Source organism: Neofelis nebulosa, chromosome 5 (assembly GCF_028018385.1).
Source record: "Neofelis nebulosa isolate mNeoNeb1 chromosome 5, mNeoNeb1.pri, whole genome shotgun sequence".
Classification (NCBI taxonomy): Eukaryota; Metazoa; Chordata; class Mammalia; order Carnivora; family Felidae; genus Neofelis; species Neofelis nebulosa.
The window spans coordinates 100,690,655-100,715,005 of NC_080786.1; the positions used below are offsets into that span (position 1 = coordinate 100,690,655).

The 24,351-nt window shown below is 36.8% G+C and overlaps 1 protein-coding gene across 4 annotated transcripts in view; it reads left to right on the top strand.

Annotated features, from left to right (window-relative positions):
- SLC9C1 (solute carrier family 9 member C1) overlaps nucleotides 1-24,351 on the top strand; it is a 107,375-nt gene that overhangs the window by 40,542 nt on the left and 42,482 nt on the right. For all 4 annotated transcript variants that reach the window (XM_058731434.1, XM_058731436.1, XM_058731435.1 and 1 more), the window contains 7 exons: nucleotides 3,037-3,180; nucleotides 4,395-4,569; nucleotides 8,327-8,408; nucleotides 10,547-10,713; nucleotides 12,537-12,662; nucleotides 16,170-16,267; nucleotides 22,024-22,143. In XM_058731434.1, coding sequence (XP_058587417.1) covers nucleotides 3,037-3,180; nucleotides 4,395-4,569; nucleotides 8,327-8,408; nucleotides 10,547-10,713; nucleotides 12,537-12,662; nucleotides 16,170-16,267; nucleotides 22,024-22,143 — 912 coding nt within the window. The remainder of the gene's footprint in view (nucleotides 1-3,036; nucleotides 3,181-4,394; nucleotides 4,570-8,326; nucleotides 8,409-10,546; nucleotides 10,714-12,536; nucleotides 12,663-16,169; nucleotides 16,268-22,023; nucleotides 22,144-24,351) is intronic.

The window sequence follows — 24,351 nt, forward strand, 5'->3', positions numbered from 1 at the left end:
CAAATGGCAAGATTTCATTATCTTTGATTGCTGAGTAATATTCCATTGTACATATATACCACTATTTCTTTGTCCATTCATCAGTAGATGGACATTTGGGCTCTTTCTACAATTTGACTATTGTTGATAGTACTGCTGTAAACATTGGGGTGCATGTGCCCCTTTGAATAAGCATTTTTATATCCTTTGGATAAATACCTAGTAGTACAATTGTTGGTTTGTTGGATAGTTCTACTTTTAATTTTTGAGGAATCTCCATACTGTTTTCCAGGGTGGCTACACCAGTTTGCATTCCATGAACAGTGGTAGAATAGGTGGATAAAGGTGTCCTCTTTATCCTCATCCTTGCCAACATCTGTTGCTGCCTGAGTTAATTTTAGCCATTCTGACAGGTGTGAGGTAGTATCTCATCGTGGTTTTGATTTCTATTTGCTGATGAAGGATGAGCATTTTTTCATGTGTCTGTTAGCCATCTGGATGTCTTCTTTGGAAACGTGTCTATTCATATCTTATGCCCATTTCTTCACTGGGTTATTTGGCTTTTTGGGTGTTGAGTTTGATAAGTTCTTTATAGATTTTGGATACTAACCCTTTATCTGATATGTCATTTGAAAATATCTTCTCTCATTCTCTTGGTTGCCTCTTAGTTTTGCTGATTGTTTCCTTCACTGTGCAAAAGCTTTTTATCTTGATGAGGTTCCAATAGTTCATTTTTGCTTTTGTTTCCCTTGCCTCCAGAGACATGTCAAGTAAGAAGTTGCTGCAGCTAAGGTCAAAAAGTTCTTATCTGCTTTCTCCTCTAAGATTTTGATGGCTTCTTGTCCTATGTTTAGGTCTTTCATCCATTTTGAGTTTATTTTTGTGTCTGGTGTAAGAGAGTACTCCAGGTTCATTCTTCTGTATGGAGCTGTCCAGTTTTCACAACACTTTTTGCTGAAGAGATTGTCTTTTATCCATTGGATATTATTTCCAGCTTTGTCAAAGATTAGTTGGCAATACATCTGTGGGTCTATTTCTGGGTCCTCTATTCTGTTCCATTGATCTGAGTGTCTGTTTTTTAGCCAGTGCCATACTGTCTTGATGATTACAGTTTTGTAATACAGCTTGAGTCCAGAATTGTGATGCCTCCAGCTTTGGCTTTCTTTTTCAACATTACTTTGGCTATCTGGGGTCTTTTCTGGTTCCATACAAATTTTAGAATTGTTTGTTCTAGCTCTGTGAAGAATGCTGGTGTTATTCTGATAGGGATTGCTTTGAATACATAAGTTGCTTTGGATAGTATCGATATTTTAACAATATTTGTTCTTCCAATCCATGAGCATTGAATATTTTTCCATTTCTTTGTGTCTTCTTCAATTTCTTTCATAAGCTTTCTATAGTTTCAGTGTATAGATTTTTTTACCTCTTTGGTTGGATTTATTCCTAGGTATTTTATGGCTTTTGGTGCAATTGTAAATGGGATTGATCCCTGATTTCTCTTTCTGCTGTTTCATTGATTGGTGTATAGAAATGCAACCAATTTCTGTATGTTAATTTTATATCCTGTGACTTTGCTGAATTTAGGTATCAGTTCTAGCAGTTTCTTGATGGAGTCTTTGGGTTTTCCACCTAAAGTATCATGTCATCTGCAAAGAGTGAAAGTTTGACTTCCTCCTTGGTGATTTGAATGCTGGTCACAGCCTAGAGTAATTAGCCTAAATTCAGTCATAAAGAAAGTATTTTGAATGTTTTGACTTAACATTTCCTAATATAGGATGTTTTATATTGAATTTTTCTCTAATAATGCCTAGGTATTTGTGGTTCTTAAATATAGTTCAAAACTGAAAATTCTTATTTTTTTAAGTTTATTTATTTATTTTGAGAGAGAAAGAGAGAGTAGAAGGGGCAGAGAGAGAGGGGGAGAGAGAGAGAAAATCCCAAGCAGGCTTTGCACCATCAGTGCACAGCCCAGTGTGGGGCTTGAATTCACAAACTGTGAGATCATGATCTGAGCTGAAGTCAGACGCTTAACTGACTGAGCCACCCAGGCACCCCTGAAAATTCTTATTAATGTAACAGGGAAAGATTTAATTTTTATACTGAATTTGTTTTTTGGCCAATCAGGAGTCCTGGAGAAAAAATAATCATTATCTTTAAAGGGTAGCATATGGTTAAACCAAGCTACCTTCATCTCATAAAATGGTATTCATGTACCCTTCTAATCTTTTCAATTTATTTTTTTATGAATATAATATTGTGACATTGAATACATAAAATTCATAGAATGTACACATGCTCACAAATCCCCAGTGGAAAATCTACAAAGGGCACTCATTAGAATAAAGGATTAATTTACATCTTCCAAGGACTAGCTAGATTTTAGGACAAGCCTTCATCCTATCATTGTGTAAAGCAGACTGGCAGTTTAGTATTTTTTTTAAAGATAAATGATTTTAGCTCTTTCCAATGATACAAGGAGTTCACAATCAGTATTCTCAAGCTACATGAACCATAATGCCCGAATAAATTCTGTCAAATAGTACAACTACAACCAAAACATGTTTTCAAAATCAATCCAAAAGAAAGACACTAATTTACCTGTAGTGTAAACTGATTAAAGTTGCTTTAGAATTATTTATTTACTTGTCTGAGTGCTCCTCTCTTCCCAGTTAAATTATAAGCCCCTTGAGTGTGTAGGTAAATGCATTAATTACCTTTATTTTCTTCTTCTTTATCTTCTTCTTCTTCTTCTTCTTCTTATTATTATTATTATTATTTTAATGTTTCATTTATTTTTGAGGGGGCGCAGACAGAGGGGAGGGAGGATCTGAATTGGGCTCTGCACTGACAGCAGTGAGCCCAATAGAGGGCTCAAGCTCACAAGCCATGAGATCATGACTTGAACCAAAATTGGACGTTCAACTGACTGAGCCACCCAAGTGCCCTGTCTTTATGTTTTTGACTAGGCCTAGCACAATGCCTCACATAGATAAGCCTTGTGATAAATGTGTTAGATTAGTTAACTATAATTAACTACATTTTTTTCTGAAAATGCAGATTCTGGAATTGTCTATCATTTGTTGCTTTTCTTATGGTGTTTACCTTCACTGGACTTCTAATTCCTGCACATACATATTTATATATATCATTTTCTGATATATATTATTCATTAAATATCTATTTCACACTTATTGTTTTAAGGTAAGAATTTCATTTGAATTTTTCTATTTATAAGGCATTGACTAAACCCAAAGAGATTTTTTAAATAGAAATGTTTCATGCCTTAGCATGAATATGAAGAATTGCCTTTTAAACTTGCCAAGGAATCACTAGCAAATTAGTGTTTTAGTGTTTTTTGTAACTGTATTAATTCCGGTTTTAACTGAATTTCAAAGCAATCTAAGCACTTTATAAAATTTTTGATAATTAGAAGGAAAAAAACCTTTCATAATTTTACTACCTAGAGACAACTGCTATTAACATTTGGTATATTTCATCCAATGTTATTTTTCCGATGAGGTTTCATAAAGTTCAACACTGATCTTAAATAAAAATTCTATGTTGCTTTAGTTTGCCTAATATTATATAACAAATAATTTCCTGTTGTGATTAAATTATAGTTAGAAATAGCTTTTTAACAATCATAAGAATATCTTCTTTGTAAATGTCCTTTTTGCCTAAATAATTTTTGTAGCTCTCTTTCAATGATAAGAGGTGGAAAAGAGTCTGCCCTTGCCCTTGTAAGGGAAGGGGAGGTGACACAGAGGAGGAACAACCACCATCACTGCAGTCTCAGGATTCTTCAATCTCCATCACTAGTGTTGCTAACATGCTGCTTCCATCTAGGAAAATTAATAGGGAGTTGACATCAGTTGGCTAGTGCCAAATAAATAGAAATGAGGCCGAAATTATGAGATACAACTAGTGTAAAATGTAGGAGATGTGCGATTAAAAGAAAAAAATAAAAATGAATTGGCCAATATTAGATAGATTCAGCAAGATTAAAATCTACAAAGGAAAAAAAAAAGGAGGGCACTTTTTCCCTTCACTTCTCACTCATTAGATTTGCTTTTATTTCTTTTTGGGATCCAGAATAAAATATATCAACAAAGCATCTCTAACTTTTTCTTTTCTACCTCAAGAAACGCCACTCAAGGGTGATGTGGAATTAACCTTCTAGAAACCTAACAGAAATAAATGAAGAGAATAATGCCATACTCTTGTATCTCTCCATGAAATGCCCTTCTGCCTTTTTTTTTTTCTGGTGCCATGCTAACAGTGTGTGAAATATGGCTCATTTGTTTGAGAGTTGGTATTCCACAGGGAATATATTGGAGTAGAATAGAATGAAATGGGGGTAGTGGTGAAAATATCTATGGCAACAATAACTTTTAAAAATCTCTTTTGTCTTCTAGACTTCTGGTTTTTCTATTAATGAGCCCTCTTTTGTCTCGACTTGGTCATGGGTTCAGCTGGCGTTGGGCGTTCATTATGATCTGGAGTGAAATGAAAGGAACACCTAATATAAACATGGCTCTTCTCCTTGCCTACTCTGACCTTCCTCTTGGAACTGAGAGGGAAAAATCTCAAGTAAAGATAAATGATTTTTTTTTCACATATTATGAATACTGTTGCTGTGTACTTAAAATATATTTTAGTAGTGAGGTAGCTCATGCCACTTGGACTGTAGGAGTGATCTAGCCATGATGCCAAGATTGGATAGAGGAAGAACACCTGGCAACATTCCTCTTCCTGGGGAACATTCTGGCTTAGGAATTCCTAAATCCTTTCATTACACTCTTAAAATAGGTTTATTACAAAGGTTAAAGGAATTAAAACTTATAAATAATTTAAGGAATGCCTGGGGGCTCAGTTGATAAAGCATCTAACACTTAATTTTGGTTCAGGTCATGATCTCATGGTCATGGGATCGAGCCCTGTGTACGGCTCTGTACTCACAGCATGGAGCTTGCTTGGGGTTCTCTCTTCCTCTCTCTCTGCCCCTTCCCCATGTGCACAAGCACACACGCTCTCTCTCGGTGTCTCTCCAATAAATAAATGAACCTAAAAAATACTTATAAATAATTTAAAATAGTACCTGAAACAGAGTATGTACCTAATAAGTGTTTTTATTTTTACTTACTCCTAATAACCATTCGAGAAAAGCAGAAACCTGCTTATTATTGGCTCTATTGCTTTCTGTAACTTTGTGAAGCCACATTTAGTAATGCTAGGAATCAGAACATTTTAATTGTCAAGTGAAGTTACCTTTTCACTTACAGTTACCCCAAACTCTACCTAACAGAACATAATGGGCTTGACTCTCCCTCTACCTTCTTTCAAGGTAAGATCATTACAAGGAGCTCTGTAAGAAATTCCCTGTGCGGATATCACAAGCATCTAATACTTCCATTGTGGTGTTTTTGTTTGTTTTTGTTTTTGTTTTTGTTTTCTTTTACACATAAATTCCAAATATAAAGGAAAGAGCATCCAGGGAATATTTGTATGTCTAATTAGATAATAGTCCAAACATTAAAAAATTAAGCATTCAAACACTTCTTTTAAAACCAAAAGTATCTACTATCCCATGACCTTCTCCTCCTTTTTAACCTATATACACATGCCTGAAGAATCAAGATCAGTTCCTTACCATACATATTGACCAGTTCAATGGTAGACATCGTGCACAGATCTGGGTTCTGAAATTTCTAGTTGACTGCTATTTGCTGTATCACCATCACCAAGTTATTTAATTCCTACCTCATTGCACATGTCCGTTTCATCATTCTAAAAGGGACTTAATACCAATGGTTGAGGCACGTGGGTGGCTCAGTCAGTTGGGTGTCCAACTTCGGCTCAGGTCACGATCTCACAGCTTTGTGAGTTCAAGCCCCATGTCGGGCTCTGTGCTGACAGCTCAGAGCCTGGAACCTGCTTCGGATTCAATGTCCCTCTGTCACACTGCCCCCACCCCCCTCAAGAATAAATAAACATTAAAAAAATTAAAAGATAATAATACCAATGGTTGTTTTAGCAAATGTTTACAAATAACTTTTTTAGGGGTCAGAGGGAGTCCTAATTTGTAGTATTTGCCAATTTCTATTGTGTAATCACTCTCACTAAGAGAACATCAATCAGCTCAATAACTTCCTGAAAATTTAATGATCAGCTCTCATGAACTGGGAAAAACCAGCTCTAGCACACCACTATCTCAAAGGGTTAGTATGAGAAATAGAAAATGTACATAAAATACTTAATACATTGTTTAGCATATAGTAAATGTACAATAAGTATGAGCTATGTTGATGATTATAATGCTTTGAGATAAAACCTTAGTAAATAAAATCATTTAGTGAGATGCCCTCACTAGAGTAGTAACTAGTTGAAAAGAAAGTAACACTTCATTTAATTTGGCTGAACCCTATAGCTAACCTTTTAATACTTTTTAATACTCACAAAGCAGCACTAGAGTAAAGGTTAAAAATAACTTAATCTTGTGTCTACTACTCACAAGTTTATTGACCTTGGCTAAGTGACAGTGCCTAAATTTCCCATCTGTGCAATTGGACAATATTGGTATTCACTTCACAGAACTGTTATGAGGATTAAATAAGCCTGATATATCGTGCTCTATGCTTACTATATAGAAATTAACTTTTATTACTATTAAATTAACGAACTTAGTGATCCTCAATTTTGGACGCACTTTAGAGTGCTTCAGGAACTTTTAGAAAATTATCAGTGCGTGTGGAATTCTGGCCACGGCCATGATGAATAGTGGATATCAGACTTATTTCCTATAGTAAACAACTATAAAACTGGTTAAAATATATGAAGTGATCGAATACAGTTTTCAAATTTTCTACAATTTTATAATAAACGAAAAACAGCCTAATTTTTTAAAACAGGCATAAGAGATAAACAGATACTTCACAAAGAAAGATATATCTACCACTAAGCACATTAAAAATGCTCAACATCACTTCTTTAGGGAAGTGCAAATTAAAACTACAATGAGAAACATAATGTTCAATTTACATGAAGGTTTTAGAATTGGTAGTTCTTATCTATAGAAATAGAAATCAGACCTCCTGTGGAGTAGGGGATTGATTGGCAAGGAGAACTAGAGATATTGGGGGGGGGGGGGTCGGGATATAAGAATATTTTACATCTTGATAGGATTGAAGGTTATGTGGGTGTATACAATGTCAAAATTTATCAAATGGTAAACAAGTACATTTCAATGTATGTACATTATACCTCAGTTTTTCTAATTACTAATGTGTGGGCTCCACCCTCGTATAAATCAGAATATTCAGTGGGAGCATCTTGGGCACCAGTATTTTAAAGTTTCCCCATGATTCTAATATGCCACCTGGAGAGTCTCTGGTGTGGTTTCACGCTCTGTCTCTAACCTCCATCTGTAGCCACAAAAAAAGGAAAGGCTGGGGGTATGACATAAGTTCTGGAAATTAGAGTTATGTAAGTCAACAGAAGTGTGCGGTCTTAGATTGAAAAGTATTGTTCCAGGGGCGCCTGGGTGGCGCAGTCGGTTAAGCGTCCGACTTCAGCCAGGTCACGATCTCGCGGTCCGTGAGTTCGAGCCCCGCGTCAGGCTCTGGGCTGATGGCTCGGAGCCTGGAGCCTGCTTCCGATTCTGTGTCTCCCTCTCTCTCTGCCCCTCCCCCGTTCATGCTCTGTCTCTCTCTGTCCCAAAAATAAATAAAAAACGTTGAAAAAAAAATTAAAAAAAAAAAAAAAAGAAAAGTATTGTTCCAACTGGGAGTATAAGCAGAGAAAAAAAATCTAGTGGCACCAGAGATATTAATTGCCCCTCCCTCCTGACAATGACGGGATGGCAGAGAGGCAAAACATGAGGTAAGCAAACATAGCAAGACCCCCGAGCTCTTCTCTTACCCCAGATGAGGAGAATTATTTGATACAGAGGTGCTTGGTAGTGTTGAACACAGAACTTCATGGTTATGCACATGGTGGCATGTGTAGTGAATAAGAACTGATAAAGTACAAGCATATTCCCAAGGCCCAAGAAGTGCAGCAGTGAAATTTAAGGACAAGCTTTTTATGTTCCCAATGTCTCCATAAGTATTTGTTTACTTGTCAGATCATGTGTCCTGAGTATTGATTTGGTTCCAAAAGCATGAATAAAATCTATGCAGGGAGATAGAGAATACCCAGAGTACTTTCATCATGCCTGACATTCATATTCTTCTCTACTATGAGCATTTATTGACTTAATACAGCCTGGTTTAACTTACATTAGCAAATATAGAATATAGTGCATGAAATTGTCATGATTACTTACTTTGTATTTTTCTTTCTACTCTAGGTATTATTTCATGGAGTGTCAGTTTGCTTAGTTACCCTGATTGTCAATAGATTTATTTTGCCAATGGCAGTTACTAAACTAGGTAAGCCCTACTAATTACTATTCTGAGTGAAGAGAAACATTTTCTAATAACATTTTTTAAAATGTTTATTTGTTTGGAAAGAGAGCTCAAGTAGGGGAAGGGAAGTCAGAGAGAGAGAGAGAGAGGGAGAGAGAAAGGAAGGGAGGGAGAGGGAGGGAGAGAGAATCCCAAGCAGGCTCCACACTGTCAGCAAAAGGAATTTCTTGGCTGGTTTTAAGCAAGTAAGTGTAATTATATGGTTAACTCTACTTCTGTGGATAACTGATTGTGGGCTGAAGAGCATTAAAGCAGAAATAGCAATTTTAGGAAGCAACTGCATTATGCAATATGTCCGTTTTCATCCCCTACTTTTTAACAATTGAAAAGTCGAGATCTAGAGAGTTAAAAATTCATGTGGCAGTTGAAAACCTAGAAAAAAAAAATGGCCCTGATGTTTTAATCCATTATATTCTCAACTGCTCTATCACCCTTCCCATTGCACACAGCGTTTTCACTCTAATGGCAATTCATTTTTTAATTTAAGAGAGAGAGAGGAAGGAAGAGAGGGAGAGGGAGAGGGAGAGGGAGAGACAGAGAGACAGAGAGAGACAGAGAGAATGAGTGAGGGACGGGCAGACAAAGAGGGAGAGAGAGAATCCCAAGAAGGTTCTGTGCTATCAGCACAGAGCTGGACACAGGACTCCAACTCATGAAACTGTGAGATCATGACCTAAGCCAAGGCTTAACTGACTGAGCCACCCAGGTGCCCCTCTAATTGGCATTTTTAATCAATCTGAAAGTCCATCTTTATGAATGGTATTTCATTACCCAATCTGCATTCCTTCCTTATATTTGTAACAAAATCTTTTCTCTTTACTTTTTTAAATTCTCTGAGCCTTAACATAGTAAATTGGAAAGAAAAGATTAAAGAGGGAAAGTTTTGCAAAGAGCATCATATGTTCTACTTAGTAGCTAAATAAACTTAAAATTCTTATTGTGGAGTATGTTTACTTGCACTAAGAGCAGTGAACATTTGCTTACAGAACATCATTGCTTTCCAAGGAAACGTCTATGGCTCATAAAAAGGAATTTGTGCTTAATATTGAGAGTCCTTCAAACCTTAATGAGGTCTGGAGACAAATACATATCAAACACTTATCATATAAATATATACAATATTATATTTAGTAGGGTAGATTGTATATGTATATATACTCTGTATATATATGTATATATCTATATCAATACCTCCTACATGTGTATCTCTTGCATATATGTATATTTACATATAGTCTGTATATTTGTATATATGTACATATATATGAGATGTATATGTCAGGATGTATATGTCAGAAGTACAGATATATGAATGTGTAGATATATATCTCCTATATCTCACATATATATGTATATGTCATCTATTCTGTATATGGTATTATATGTATATATCATATATTTATAAAGAGATTTACAATAAGAAGTTGGCTCACATGATTATGGAAGCTGAGAAGCCCCAAGATCTACAGTCCAAAGGTCTGAGAACCAGGAAAACCAATAGTGTAAGTTCCTGTCCAAATTGTGAAGGCAGGAAAGGACTGAGTCCCAACTCAAAGACTATGAGGCAGAGAGAATGAATTTTCTTTTGTTCTGTTCAGGCCTCCAATGGTTTTGATGAGGCCTGCCTGCATTGAAGAGGTCAATCGGCTTTGCTCAAGTCTACCAAGTTAAATATTATTCTTACCCAGAAACACCTTCACAGACACACCAAATATCTGGTTATCTTGTAACCCAGTCAAGTTGACACATAAAATTAATCATCACACCTCTTCTCTTCTGTCTCCTCATCTATCAAACTGGGAAAAGGGACTTACCTTAAAAGGTGGGTAAGGTAATCAGAGACAATACATTCAAGGTGCTGAGATGTGTTTTTCAGCATATGTTAAGCACTCGATAATTATTAACTATTACTGTTACCATTATGTACCTCAGTGTTTTTGAGGAGTATGAAAGTAGAAAAGCTTAAAATTGTCAGGGTTCCCATTATTAAACAATATATCCTGAGTCTTTAACTTAAATCAAAAATACAAAGGGAAACTTATAATCCATATTCAAAATGGTGGCATCTTTATTATTGATAAAACATGTTCTTTGTATCAAAGGTCTTCATGACGTCACATCAACAAAATATAAATCTCTTTATTGTACATTTCAACACTTTCAAGAGCTAACCAAATCTGCAGCTTCTGCACTCAAATTTGACAAAGATCTTGCTAATGCAGATTGGAATATGGTTGAGAAAGCAATTGTCCTTCAAAACCCATATGCAGTAAGCAAATAGTATCTTTTGTTGATTCTTTCAAAGCAGATATAACTAATTATGTTAAGTAAGTATAAATGTTGTAAATATTAATTCACAATTTTTAATACTTGCAATACAGAAGTTGTACTGGGGGCTCACTGTCATAATAGTAAGAAGGGGATCTTAGGGAATTTTGTGATCATTGTGGGGCAGCATAGAAGTGACAACCTCTTTGAGTAGGTAGAAAATAAGTGGTGTAAAATTCAAAAGAAGGAGTGATGAATTGGAGCTCCCTTTAAAAGTTACCATAAAAAGAGGAGAGTGAGTCTTAGAAAATGGCTAGTTTTTTGCTAGATTGATGGTGGACAGGTGCCTTTGTTCAGCATTTATTTACACTACTGTATTTGCCAAGCACTTGCTAGCCCCTAACTTATGATTAATATTATTTTTTGATATAAAACAGAATTCAAAGCCAGTGTCATAAGTTTAGGTGTGAGTGAGATGTCACCTCCTGCTTCTGAGATATGCTTTAGAATATCTGTGGTTGAAGCATATGTAACTCACCAATCAGTAATGGTTGCCATAAGAAGAAATAATAAAAGTTGTTCTGGAATCTTCTCAATGTTACTGCTGTTTTGCTATCTCCTATGTCATGTCCAGTTTTCAATGCAGTGTTTTAATGCATATTGTATGATGCAGTTTTTGCAGTGTTTTTCTGCATCATACAATATGAGGAGCCAAATTCTAAGAGTATAGCCATAAGATAATTGGTTGCTATAAAGTAGGATTCCTCAAAATCCATTTCATATCCACTAACCAGTACACTCTAGATGGGGATCCAGAACCAAGCCCCCCATCTATAGGAATACTGCCAGGAATTTCCGGATAAGACAAGCACCAAATCAAATTCAATTATTTTCTATAATAGCTCCCAATTTCTGATTGTGGCCTTTTGCTAACCTGGCTGCATCAGAATCTTCTAGAAAGTTTATTAAAATATGGCTTTATTTCCCAACCCCTCCCCCGGAAATTCTGATGCAAGTGGCCTGAAGAGGGTCCTAAGAATATGTATTTTTATTCCATTTACCCAGCTGATTCTACTTCAGAGTCAACGTTGAGGCCCCCACTCTGATACCTTATCTGTTTCAGATAGCAGGTGACCAAACAACTGCTATCTCCTCTTTACAGTGCAGACAAGGGGGACTATAACAGTATAACAGATAGAGCACTGGCCTTGGACTCAGAAAATCTGGGTTCATATCCTAGCTTTGTCACTTTAATAAATAGCTTTGTGATCTTGAGCAAATGTTTTATTTTCTCTAAGCTTCAGCTTTTCTCATATGTAAAATGAAATTATCCATAACTCCCATCTTTCAAGGCCAAGTTCATTTTCTATTCTACCTTAATCGATAAGGTTAAAGCAGTGATTGTCAAACTGTAACTGCAGCAAGAATCATGGGATGGGTTTGTAAAATCACAGATTTCTGCCCTGTTCCCCCAGACGTGAATTTGCATTTCTAACAATTTTCAGGTGATTCTGAGGCTGCTGGGGGACCACACTTTCAGAAGCATTGGCTTAAAGTGGGATTATACACATGGTAGCTTTATAAACTCTCAATAATGCCATGTAAAGGTAAAAATATGATATAACTCCTTTTCCCAAAAACTGGCAATTATTTTACCTTCTAGATAACTGTGAAATGATGACGAAACTCATCTGAACATTTTTTCTGTATCTAGCAGATTTTCTATAATTTTCAAACCAAATTGTTATGTGAATTGCTTGAGGGCTATGCTAAACAATATATTAATATTCATGTATTACTTTTTTGTTATTTCTTTCTACTTAGTTGAGCCAAGGAGAAACAACAGAACATCAAAAGGTGAAATGTCTAGCCTGTAACAAGGAAATAGATGAGACCCTTAACATTGAAGCAATGGAGTTGGCCAACAGGCGTCTCTTGTCAGCACAAATAGTTAGTACTTGATTATACACTTTTAAAATGATATTTGTGGGGGCTTCTGGGTGGCTGAGTTGGCTGAGCGTCCAACTCTTGATTTTGACTCTGGTCTTGATCCTAGGGTCCTGAGATTGAGCCCTGCATCAGGCTCTGCACTGACAGCATGGGTCGTGCTTGGGATTCTCTCTCTCTCCTCTCTCTCTCTCTCTCTCTCTCTCTCTCTCTCTCTCTCTCTCTCTGCCTCTCTCCCCCTCTGCCTCTCTCTCCCACTTGAGCTCTATCTCTCTCTAAAATAAAAAAATAAAATTATATTTTGGCCTAAAATTATACTGAAAGCTTTCTCCCTTGCTAAAGACATCTAGATTTTGCTTACCTGCTGAACTGAATAGATTGTTATAAAGGCAAAGGGAAGTTTGGCATTGTCTTAGGAATCTGCTTGATTGCCAAAAGAGAGAAAAGAAAAATGGATCCATCCAAATTGGCCTAAGTAAAAGGTGTTTTATTAAGAGGATTTGGGAATCTCACAGATCCCAATGGCAGGAATTACAGTTGAATTCAACCTTCACACGTGTTATGCGGTCATTTCGATGACACCATCCACCTCCAGTTCCACGCCAAGTTTTTGTGAAAGATACCACCAAGTCTGCTAATAACTGCAAATAGATAGTAGTAGCTTCCAGATCAAATCTTGAATAAAAATTAAAGAAATTCTGTGACACAGCCACAAAGCAGACTCTGTGGGAATTTGCTAATAGCTTATTTACTATTGTTCATGTTGGGCCTTCCTCATTGCATATGGAACTGTCGTGCATGTCTCATCTATTCTAACCGTACAGGATTCCAAGCATTCTATATGTTCAATCTAACTTGGGAAATGGAAGGTTTGTAGGGTATAATTGTCCTCTCTTCAGCAGTAGTCCTGGCAGACAGGTTGAATCTCAAAGGCAGCTTTTCCAAGGACCTGAATGAATTTCATTAAGCAATTGAGGCAGTGCCATTAAGGATGAACTTATGCCCATATGGTGCTTTGCTCCACCAGCAGATTTTATGACATCATGTCTTTGAGTCACTTCCAGATTTTTAATTTATTTCAGGAAAATATGTATTCGAGATCTCTCAAAATTAATACAGGACATTCCATTTTGGATCTTGCTTTTCATTAATAATATGATGTATGTCTTAGGATTTATTCTTTTTCAGTCTTTATTCTCTCCATTCATAAAATAGGAAAATGCTAATTACAGGAACTCTTGGATTCATTCCATATATGATATTCTACATTTTCTGCAACATATCCACCATGAATCTTTTTGGTTTCTTTCCCTAAATGTTTGTTTTCTACCATTATATCTTTGTTGATTTTTGTGCTACGTGTTGGGTCTGAATCAGGAAATACTTTTGTTTGTTTGTTTTTGTTGTTGTTTATTTTTGAGAAAGAGCATGGGAGCACAAGTGAGGGGGGCAGAGACTGTGAGAGAGAGGAAGAGAGAGGCTCTATGCTAGCAGTGCAGAGCTCAATGCAGGTCTCAATTCTAAGAACCATGGGATCACAACCTGAAACAAAATCAAGAGTCAGACGCTCAGCCTACTGAGCCACCCAGGTGCCCCAGGAAATCCTTATTTTTTAAAGTAAGTTGGATCTTTCTGCTCTGTTCTCCAGCTCTTTATCTTGCCTCACATCTTTTTAGCCCTTCTTTGTTCTAGACATATTTTCACGCTTACCTTGGTTAGTTGATTTGGTTTCTACAATGTCAATTCTAATGCTCACTGCTCCAACCATAATATTAATTGGTCTATTACAGTTTTTAAAGCTTTGATAGTTTTTATTTAAATCTCAGTCACTGTGCTGACAGCACAATGCCTGCTTGGGATTCTCTCTCTCTCCTGCTCCCACTTGCACTCTCTCTCTCTATTATAAATAAATAAACATTAAAAAAAAATAAATCTCAGCCATTTACTGTTTGTTTTGTTTTGTTTTAAGATTTTATTTATTTATTTTGAGGGGGGGGGGGCAGAGAGAGACCGGGGCAGGGGAGGGGGAGAGGAGAGAATCCCAAGCAGGCTATGGGCTCGACATTGGTCTCGATCCCACGAACTGTGATATCATGACCTGAACCAAAATCAAGAGCTGGACACTTAACTGACTGGGCCACCCAGGCGCTCCTCAGTCAGTTATTGTTCACTGGGACAATATCTTCTCTACTATTGTACATTAGAAGAGGAAGCACAGCATGGTGAGACAGTGGTATAGAAGAGGCAACATCCCCCAACCATAATTGGGGGAAGAGGAGACAGGTTTTAAATTCAGAGAGAACTGGGTTTCTAATGTGATCTTGGGAAAATGACTTAATTCTCTGAGCCTCAGCTTTCTCATCTATGAAATACAGATTAAAATATCGTCCCCATAAGTTTCCTACAAGAATTAAATAATTGTGCATAAAACATGTCAGTTAAAGTAATAGTATGGTAGGGAGATCAATAAATGGTGGTTATTTTAAGGAATCAACCATTCTCTAAATTCTTACATTTTGGTGTGAATGATCACTTAAGAATTAACATATTTCTAGTATCTTAACTGCGTTGTCATTTGTGTTGCTAAGCTTTCATGAGTTCCATATTACTTTCAGTTTCCTTAGTTTTCTACATACTATGGTGTTTACTTTTGAGGATATTGAAAATATGTTTATCTCACATTATTTTATAAATATTTTAATGAAGCTTAAGTAGACTGTTGAATTCCTGTATCATGGGCAAACAACCTTTTGTTCCCTCATCCTTTAAATTAGTTCTATCCCTTTCTGGCATCCCCCAAGAACAAAAATGCATTTTAATATCCATATCCTGTACAGACAGGATATGTTCTATGAAAGCAGAACTCTTTAGTTACATCATGCATTCCAATTTAGAAAGTTGGTTCATACAGAGATTTTTAACAGTGTCAGCACTCTGAGGCCAGGGCAGTGTCGGACAATGGTTTCTTCAGCATCAAAAGTAGTGCCTGAAGCAAAGTGGTCTCTCAGTATACAGACTGAATAAACAAATGAATATTTTCTGTACACAGTGGCAATTCACTTAATACTTACGATAGATTGGAGAAAACAAGAGTTCTGTTGTCAAAACATTTGGAAAAATTAAACATATAAACCAGGATCCCCTACTACAGGATTTCTCAGAGCTTTAAATTTCTAAGATGCATTATAAGCTTTTAAGATAGGGGTATACTCGCAGCAGGAACTTCCCACATTTATTGGGCCCCAGAACTCCACTTACTCTTGAAAGTCTAGTGCACATCTAGCAGGAACCTAGTTTCCCACAGAACCAGTTTGATTCCATCCAAAGCACAGACAGACCTTCTACACTGATCTCAAGATCTGGACTTTACAGAAACATTCTTTTTATAACGATACTAGATTATTTAGGGATTCTGAATTTTTTTCTCACAGACTGTTTTTCCATAAAGGGAATACTAATGTGTGATCATTAACCATGCTACATAACCATTGGACCGCACGTTTCTTTTAGGCAAGCTACCAGAGACAATACACGAATGAGACTCTGTCCCAGAGTGCGGCCCAGGTGCTGGTGGGTGCAGTGGGAAGCTTCGGTGAAAAGAAGGGAGAGTAAGTATATTGGCAAGAGAACACCGCCATCCTCAGCCACTGCATTTAGGGAATCGGGCAAATGAGCTTTCTTGCTCTTTCTGAGACTTTGGGATCATCCCATATTATGTGTGAAAGCCACTGACTGCTCTACACCCCCAAATCAGGCCAAATGACCCACGTTTAATTTCCCAACTTGCTCTACTTTTTCACACTTCTGTACATTTGAACAAGGCACTTCTTCTGACTGAGATTCTCTTCCCTTTCTCCTTTTGCCTCCACAGCTGAGCTGTGGTAAAAGACTCTTGTAGACTACTTGAATGCCTCAGTAAGGTCAAAGACTTCCTTAATTCCTCCAGGCACATCTTTTAATGAGTATTCTCTCTTTTTTTAATTTTAATTTTTGTTTTTAAAGTAGGCTCCATGCCTTCCTGTGGAGCCCAATGCGGGGCTTGAACTCATGACCCTGAGATCAAGACCTGAGCTGAAACCAAGAGTCAGATGCTCAACTGACTGAGCCATCCAGGTGCCCCTATATGTTCTCTCTTAATCCTCAGCATGTTCTTGTAATAGTTACTTTTGCTGTAAGCCTCTGTAGTACATAGCAAGTTCCTTAAAGTCAGCACATAAAGAATAGCCTCAGATCTCCTTGGAAGGACGCAAGATATTTGAGTGGGCAAAGGGACGAGTTAAACTGTCATGCAGGTACATGATGGCCACCCAAAGCTCGGACTTACCTTCTTATTCTAGACCACACCCCTGGTGCTAAAGACCCCAATAATCTGCTCAGATGGTCCTCAGCTCATTTGTAAGGCCCTCTTGGGCCTTTTCCCCTGGGCCATTATCTCACAAGCAAACTGGGCCTTTGGTGTGCACACCCTGAGAGCCAAGAGAAGTGCCAGCATGGTGTCCACTCACATGTACTGGCCTGTGGCACAGACAGGGATAAAGCCGTGTGTTGGAAGAGAAGCAGCCGGACTGGAGTCTCATTGCAGCAGTCTCATTGCAGTTCAAGTACAGATGTTGAAGAGTATAAGAGATTCCATTTCAAGCCTAGCCATACAAATAATTATAACATTATATTGTCAAGGTAGGAAGATAAAATATATCTTACTTAAAATTTTGTTTTCTTGATTAATGAGTATAAGTACAAGGGCCTCCATTCCCCACCCCGCCAGCTTGAGGCCGTTCAAATGCTTATGGGACCTCAGTGGTGTTAGGGGACTGGGGAAGAGGGCTGGGCAAATGTGATCACTTTAAAACAATATGATGAACACTTTTTTTTTTAGTTTTTTTGAAAACAGCTTTATTGGTGTATAATTGATATACAAAGAACTGCGCATATTTAGTGAATACAATTTGATGAGTTTCCCCATATGCAAACACCCATGATGCCATTACCACAGTCAAGGTAATAGGCATATCCAACACATCCCAAATTTCCTTATGTCCTCCCCCGACCCTCCTTTTTCATGATAAGAACCCTTAACATGAGATCTACCCTCTTTATTTTTATTTTTTTATTTGTAAAAGTGATATTCTTTATTCAGCTTTTTTTTTTAATCAGACTGACACGCTGCCTGCTGAGCTAAGATGGCACCTATTCAGTTTTTTTTTTATTTAATTTACTTTTTTTAATTTACATCCAAGTTAGTTAGCATATAGTGCAACAATGATTTCAGGAATAGATTCTTTAATGCCCCTTACCCATTTAGCCCATCCCCCCTCCCACAGCCCCTCCAGTAACCCTCAGTTTGTTCTCCATATTTAAGAGTCTCTTCTGTTTTGTGCCCCTCCCTGTTTTTATATTCTTTTTGCTTCCCTTCCCTTATGTTCATCTGTTTTGTATCTTAAAGTCCTCATATGAGTGAAGTCATATGATATTTGTCTTTCTCTGACTGACTGATTTCACTAGAGGTAGTATAATACCCTCTAGTTCCATCCACATAGTTGGATGGCAAGATTTCATTCTTTCTGATTGCCCATTAATACTCCATTGTATATATATACCACATCTTCTTTATCCATTCATAGTGCTGCTATAAACATGGGGGTGCATGTGCCCCTTTGAAACAGAACACCTGTATCCTTTGGATAAATACCTAGTGGTGCAATTGCTGGGTCGTAGGGTAGTTCTATTTTTAATTTTTTGAGGAACCTCCATACTGTTTTCGAGAGTGGCTGCACCAGTTTGCATTCCCACCAGCATTGCAAAAGAGATCCTCTTTCCCCACATCCTTGCCAACATCTGTTGTTGCCTGAGTTGTTAATGTTAGCCATTCTGACAGATATCAGGTGGTATCTCATTGTGGTTGTGATTTGTATTTCCTTGATGATGAGTGATGTTGAGCATTTTTTCATGTGTCGGTTGGCCATCTGGATGTCTTCTTTGGAGAAGCATCTATTCATGTCTTTTGCCCATTTCTTCACTGGATTATTTGTTTTTTGGGTGTTGAGTTTGATAAATTCATTATAGATTTTGGATACTAACCCTTTATCTGATATGTCATTTGCCAATATCTTCTCCCATTCCATCGGTTGCCTTTAGTGTTGCTGATTGTTTCCTTCGCTGTGCAGAAGCTTTTTATTTTGATGAGGTCCCAGTAGTTCATTTTTGCTTTTTTTTTTTCCCTTGCCTCCAGAGACGTGTTGAGTAAGAAGTTGCTGCGGCCAAGGTTAAAGAGGATTTGCCTGCTTTCTCCTTGAGGATTTTGATGGCTTTCTGTCTTACCTTGAGGTCTTTCATCCATTTTGAGTTTATTTTTGTGTATGGTGTAAGAAAGTGGTTGAGGTTCATTTTTCTGCATGTCGCTGTCCAGTTTTCCCAGCACCACTTGCTGAAGAGAGTGTCTTTATTCCATTGGATATTCTTCCCTGCTTTGTCAAAGATTAGTTGGCCATACATTTGTGGGTCCATTTCTGGGTTCTCTATTCTGTTCCATTGATCTGAGTATCTGTCTTTGTGCCAGTACCATACTGTCTTGATGATTACACCTTTGTAATACAACTCAAAGTCCGGGATTGTGATACCTCCTACTTTAGTTTTCTTTTGCAATATTGCTTTGGCCATTTGGGGTCTTTTCTGGTTCCATACAAATTTTAGGATTGTTTGTTCTCACTCTGTGAAGAATACTGATGTTATTTTGATAGGTATTGCATTGAATATGTAGATCGCTTTGGGTAATATTGACATTTTAACAATATTTGTTCTTCCTATCCAGGAGCATGGAATATTTTTCCATTTTGTGTGTGTGTGTGTGTCTTCTTCAATTTCTTTCATAAGCTTTCTATAGTTTTCAGTGCACAGATGTTTCACTTCTTTGGTTAGATTTATTCCTAGCTGTTTTATGGGTTTTGGTGCAATTGGAAATGGGATCAATTCCTTGATATCTCTTTCTGTTGCTTAATTATTGGTGTATAGGAATGCAACCGATTTCAGTGCATTGATTTTATATCCTATAACTTTGCTGAAATCATGGATCAGTTCTAGCAGGTTTTTGGTGGAACCTTTTGGATTTTCCATATAGAGTATCCAATATGATGAACACTTAAAGAAGACAGATGTACAGTGGAAGTTTATAAAAGAATGAATATAACATGCTGAAAAGCATTATTGCTGCATTGTTCAGGCAAGGTTAATATAAAAAAAAGCAACATTGAGCAATTCAACCCAATGCCTGGATTTTTCCTCTTTAAATCCTCCAGGAAGGCAGAAGCAATATATGCTTATGATGACCCAAAACCAGGAGGCCAACAGTGGGAGAAGGGGGTCAAAGTGTTGAACGGACTCATAGTGGATAACAAAGGCAAATTTTAGAATATATAATTTTTTAGTCACACATGAAGGAGATAAATATGAAATACTAATATGTGCAAAGGTGTATGCCAAGTACTGTGGGGAATAGCAAGATAAGTGGAATGGTGTTCCAATCCCCAGAGAACTTCCTGTTAATTACACTTATATTCAGTACTTGCTTTGCTGGGCTGCCTTGGCATTTACTTTGCCATTTACTGGTCGTTCCTACCAGTAGCCTGTGTGTTGGTGTGTCCTGTGGCAATAAAACAAGTCTAAGGAGATAAAGAGTTGGGGATTTAAACAGGTCCTGTGCTAACTGCCTGTGTCATTGCCTAAGAAAGAATTCTTTGAATAGAGAGCTTCTATTTATTAAGTGCTGTGCCAAGCATAGTTTTAAACATGTTACATGTACTACCAATTTAATGTTCTAAGAGTCCTGTGAGGTAAGTGCTATTATCTTCATTTTGCAGATGAGAAACGAAGAGGCACTAAGAGATTATAAACAATTTACCCCATGTCACTTGAATAATAGATTACAGAGCTCCCATTCAAAGTTTAACCTGCCTCACTATCCAACCAAAGAGATATAACTGTTTTCCTAAATCAGGTCTAAGCAGTGAACGTGTTGGTAAAAAATAAGAATTCAGGAGCTTGAATTACTTAGTTGTTTGGGCTGTAAAATACCACAGAATTACTGGTATCACAGAATTCTAGGATTGGTAGGAACTAATCAAATGACCAGATCTTAGTTGAGTCATTAATTCCTTCAGGAAGGTTTCCTGATTCCCCAAGACTATATTAAATGCCCCCCCATTTGATGGATCCAAAGTGCCCTACTGTTTATCATCTCCCCAGCAACACTTACTGCCCTTCACTACAATTGTTATTTTCATGTTTTACTCTACTTATCTGCTGGATCCTTAAGGGCAGAGATCCATATTCGTTTATGGTTTCTCCCCAGCTTTTAGCAAACATAATACGTTCAATAAATATTTTTAAGATTAGGAACAAATCAAGTCCTATGTATGTTGGTGATTTTCCATGTAATTGCTACATTATTTTATTGAATCACAAAGAATGCAGTGACTTTCTTCTTTTCAATTATGCCTGTATCCTTGCAGCAGAGAAATTGCTCAAATTTCAGAGTAAGAACAGTATAATCAAGAGGAAGGACAAGGTACACCTTTGAATGCAAGTCACCAATGCCCTTCTATTTAAGGCATATTTTAAAGTGGGGCTTCAGACCCAAAGACAAAACCCTATCCTCCTTCTGACGAAGATAATGAAACCCAAGGGACTTGCCTAAGCAAGACCAAATCACAGCATATAAATCTGAGCTGCCTCAATAAAAAGCCAGAAGAAACCTAGAGACAATGGGATACATGCTACCAAATTGTCTTTTGGGGTTTTATGACCACTGATTTTCCTAAGTACCCATAACTCTTTACCCACCATGTGTATATTCCCCCTAAGTTTCCCAACTACCTGCCCAGAAGGTAAAATCAAAGGAATAAGAGGATGTGTGAGACAGGCTGGATGTTTCATATCTAGTTTCTCATTTAATTATCCCTGACTGGCATGTATATTTTTACATCTATTTTATAGAGCAAACAGGTTAGTGAGGTAATTTGTTTATTGCTTCACTAGGTAATGGGGGATCCAACATGAAAGCCTGGAAGTATTTGAATTCCAAATATTTAAATCGTGTTATTCTTTCCTTCCCCGAACCTTGACCTCTCCATTATAAACCATGTTTCTCTGGGTTTTTTATACTCTAATGAGTGAGCCCCACAATCTAAATTCATAATTATATATCTACTTGTATCTACAACTTTGTGACTTGGACCTATGCTCATGACAGTGCCCTAATTTCAGTTATCGATGGACAAAATTGTCTTACTACTTTCTGATAATACTACATTATATCTATCCCCCAAATTTTAAAGCATATTTAATGATTCTTTCTCCTCCCCCCCCCCAGATATATGAGTCCTGAGACAATAAAGACTTATTCTGAAAGCAAAAAACTTCTTGCCTTTATTAGAAAAGTATTGCTCAATTGGGTGTACAATACTAAAAAGGAAAAAGGGATCCCATCAAGGTAAGTGATTTTAAACCTTACTAGAAGTGCTATTATATTGATTTTAAATTCCCTTTTAATTTTTTAAATTTATATCCTGGGAGCGCCTGGCTGACTCAGTCCATAGAGCATGTGACTCTTAATCTCAGGGTTGTAACTTCAAGACCCACAGTGGGTGTGGAGATTACTTAAAAATAAAATATTTTACAAACTTTTTTAAATTATATCCTGAATAAATTGGAAAATATTTGGGGGTAGTTTATAAATAAATTACTTATATACATGCAAAAAATTACTTGAAGAAAAAAAGAAACAGTATAACAACTTTTTTTATTATGGAAGTAAACTTCACATAACAAGATTAACCATTTTTAAGTGTATCATTCAGTGTTACTTAGTACATTCACAATGTTTGGCAACCATCATCTCTATCAAATTCCATGCCATTTTTATTGCATCCAGTGTAAATTCAGCACTCATTAGTTACTCCCCAATCTCCCTGCTCCCCAGCTCCTGCATAGCACAAGTCTGCTTTGTCTCTATGAATTTACCTGTTCTGAATGTTTCATATAATTATAATCATACAATACATAGATTTTTGTTTCTGGCTTCTTTCACTCAGCACAATGTTTTCATCCACATGGTAGAATGTATCAGTGACATGAGTTTCATCCACTTTGTAGCATGTATCAAGACTTTATTCCTTCCTATGGCTTAATTGTACAGATATATCATTTTCTTTATCTACTCATCATTGATGAACATTTGGATTGTTTTCACCTTTTGGTTATTGTGAACAGTGCTGCTACGAACATTTATGTACAAGTATTTGAATACCTGCTTTCCGTCTTTTGGGTGTGCACCTAGGAATGAAATTGCTGGAGCATATCATAATTTTATGTTTAATTTATTGAGGAACCACCAAATTGCTCCATAGCTGTTATACAATTTCAAGATCAGGAAATATAAATCTATCAAATTTACTCTCTTTTTCAAGATTGGCGTAATGATGTAGGTAGTTCCATATAAACTTTACGATGTGCTTAGTTCTGCAAAAAACAAAACCAAATGGCATTGAGACTTTCATAGGGATTTTGCACTGAATCTGCAGTATTGCCATCTTAACAATATGAAGGTTTCCAAATCATGAACTTGAGGTGACTTTTCATTTATTTAGGTCTTTAATTTCTTTCAGGAATATCCTGTAGTTTTTGGCAAAGAAATCTTTGGTTAAAATTAATCCTACATATTTTTTTTCTTTTTGATGCTACTATAAATGAAACTTTTCTCTTTTTTTTTTTAATTTTAAGTTATTTATTTTCTTTCTTTATTTATTTTGAGAGAGATAAAGAGGGCATGAGCAGGGGAGGAGCAGAGAGAGGGAGAGAGAGAGAATACCAAGCACATTCCACACTGTCAGCACAGAGCCCTATGTGGGGCTTAGACTCACAAACTGCAATATTATGACCTGAGCCAAAGCCAGGAGCTGGATGCTTAACTGACTAAGCCACCCAGGTGCCCTGAAACTGTTAATTTCATTTTTGGATTGCCCATTCCTAGTATATGATTTTTGTATATTAACTTTGCATCCTGAGGCTTTGCTGAATTCATTGATTAGCTCTTCTGCTTTTTTGTGAATTTGCTAGGATTTTCTATATACGAGACTATGTCATCTATGAATAGAGATCATTTTGCTTCCTCTTTTCCAATTTGGATGCCTTTTGTTTCTTTTCTTAGATGTAACTGGAAGAAATATAGACCCCTCTTCTCAATAAGAGTATCAAAGTTTATATGGCTCTCTTTAATCTACCATACTCAATAAATACTAGAAAGATATTTCCATATTATAGTTTTTTAAGCCTTCAATACTGACTAAAGCTACAACTTTCTGAGTAATTATTTTGGATGATGAAACTTAAAGAAAGAGAGATTTTAAAAACTATAATTGATAGTGTACCCTGTAGGCTGTCTCTAAATATCATTCATCTCAAGTGCAGATTCTGGAGTCCCAATGGCTTGGTTTAGAATCTCAGTCTCTGCCATTTATTATCTGAATGAGCTTTTCAGTTCTCAACATCTGTGTCATATTCTAGAGGCTGATACGTAAGGCCTCTGACAAGGTAACTGACCCACAGTGGGTACCAAAGTATGCCAGTTGGGTTCTCCTCTGTTCCTCCTGGGACTGTGGGAAAGAATGTATAGTGTGTTTATAAGCACCTAGTCCAGGGA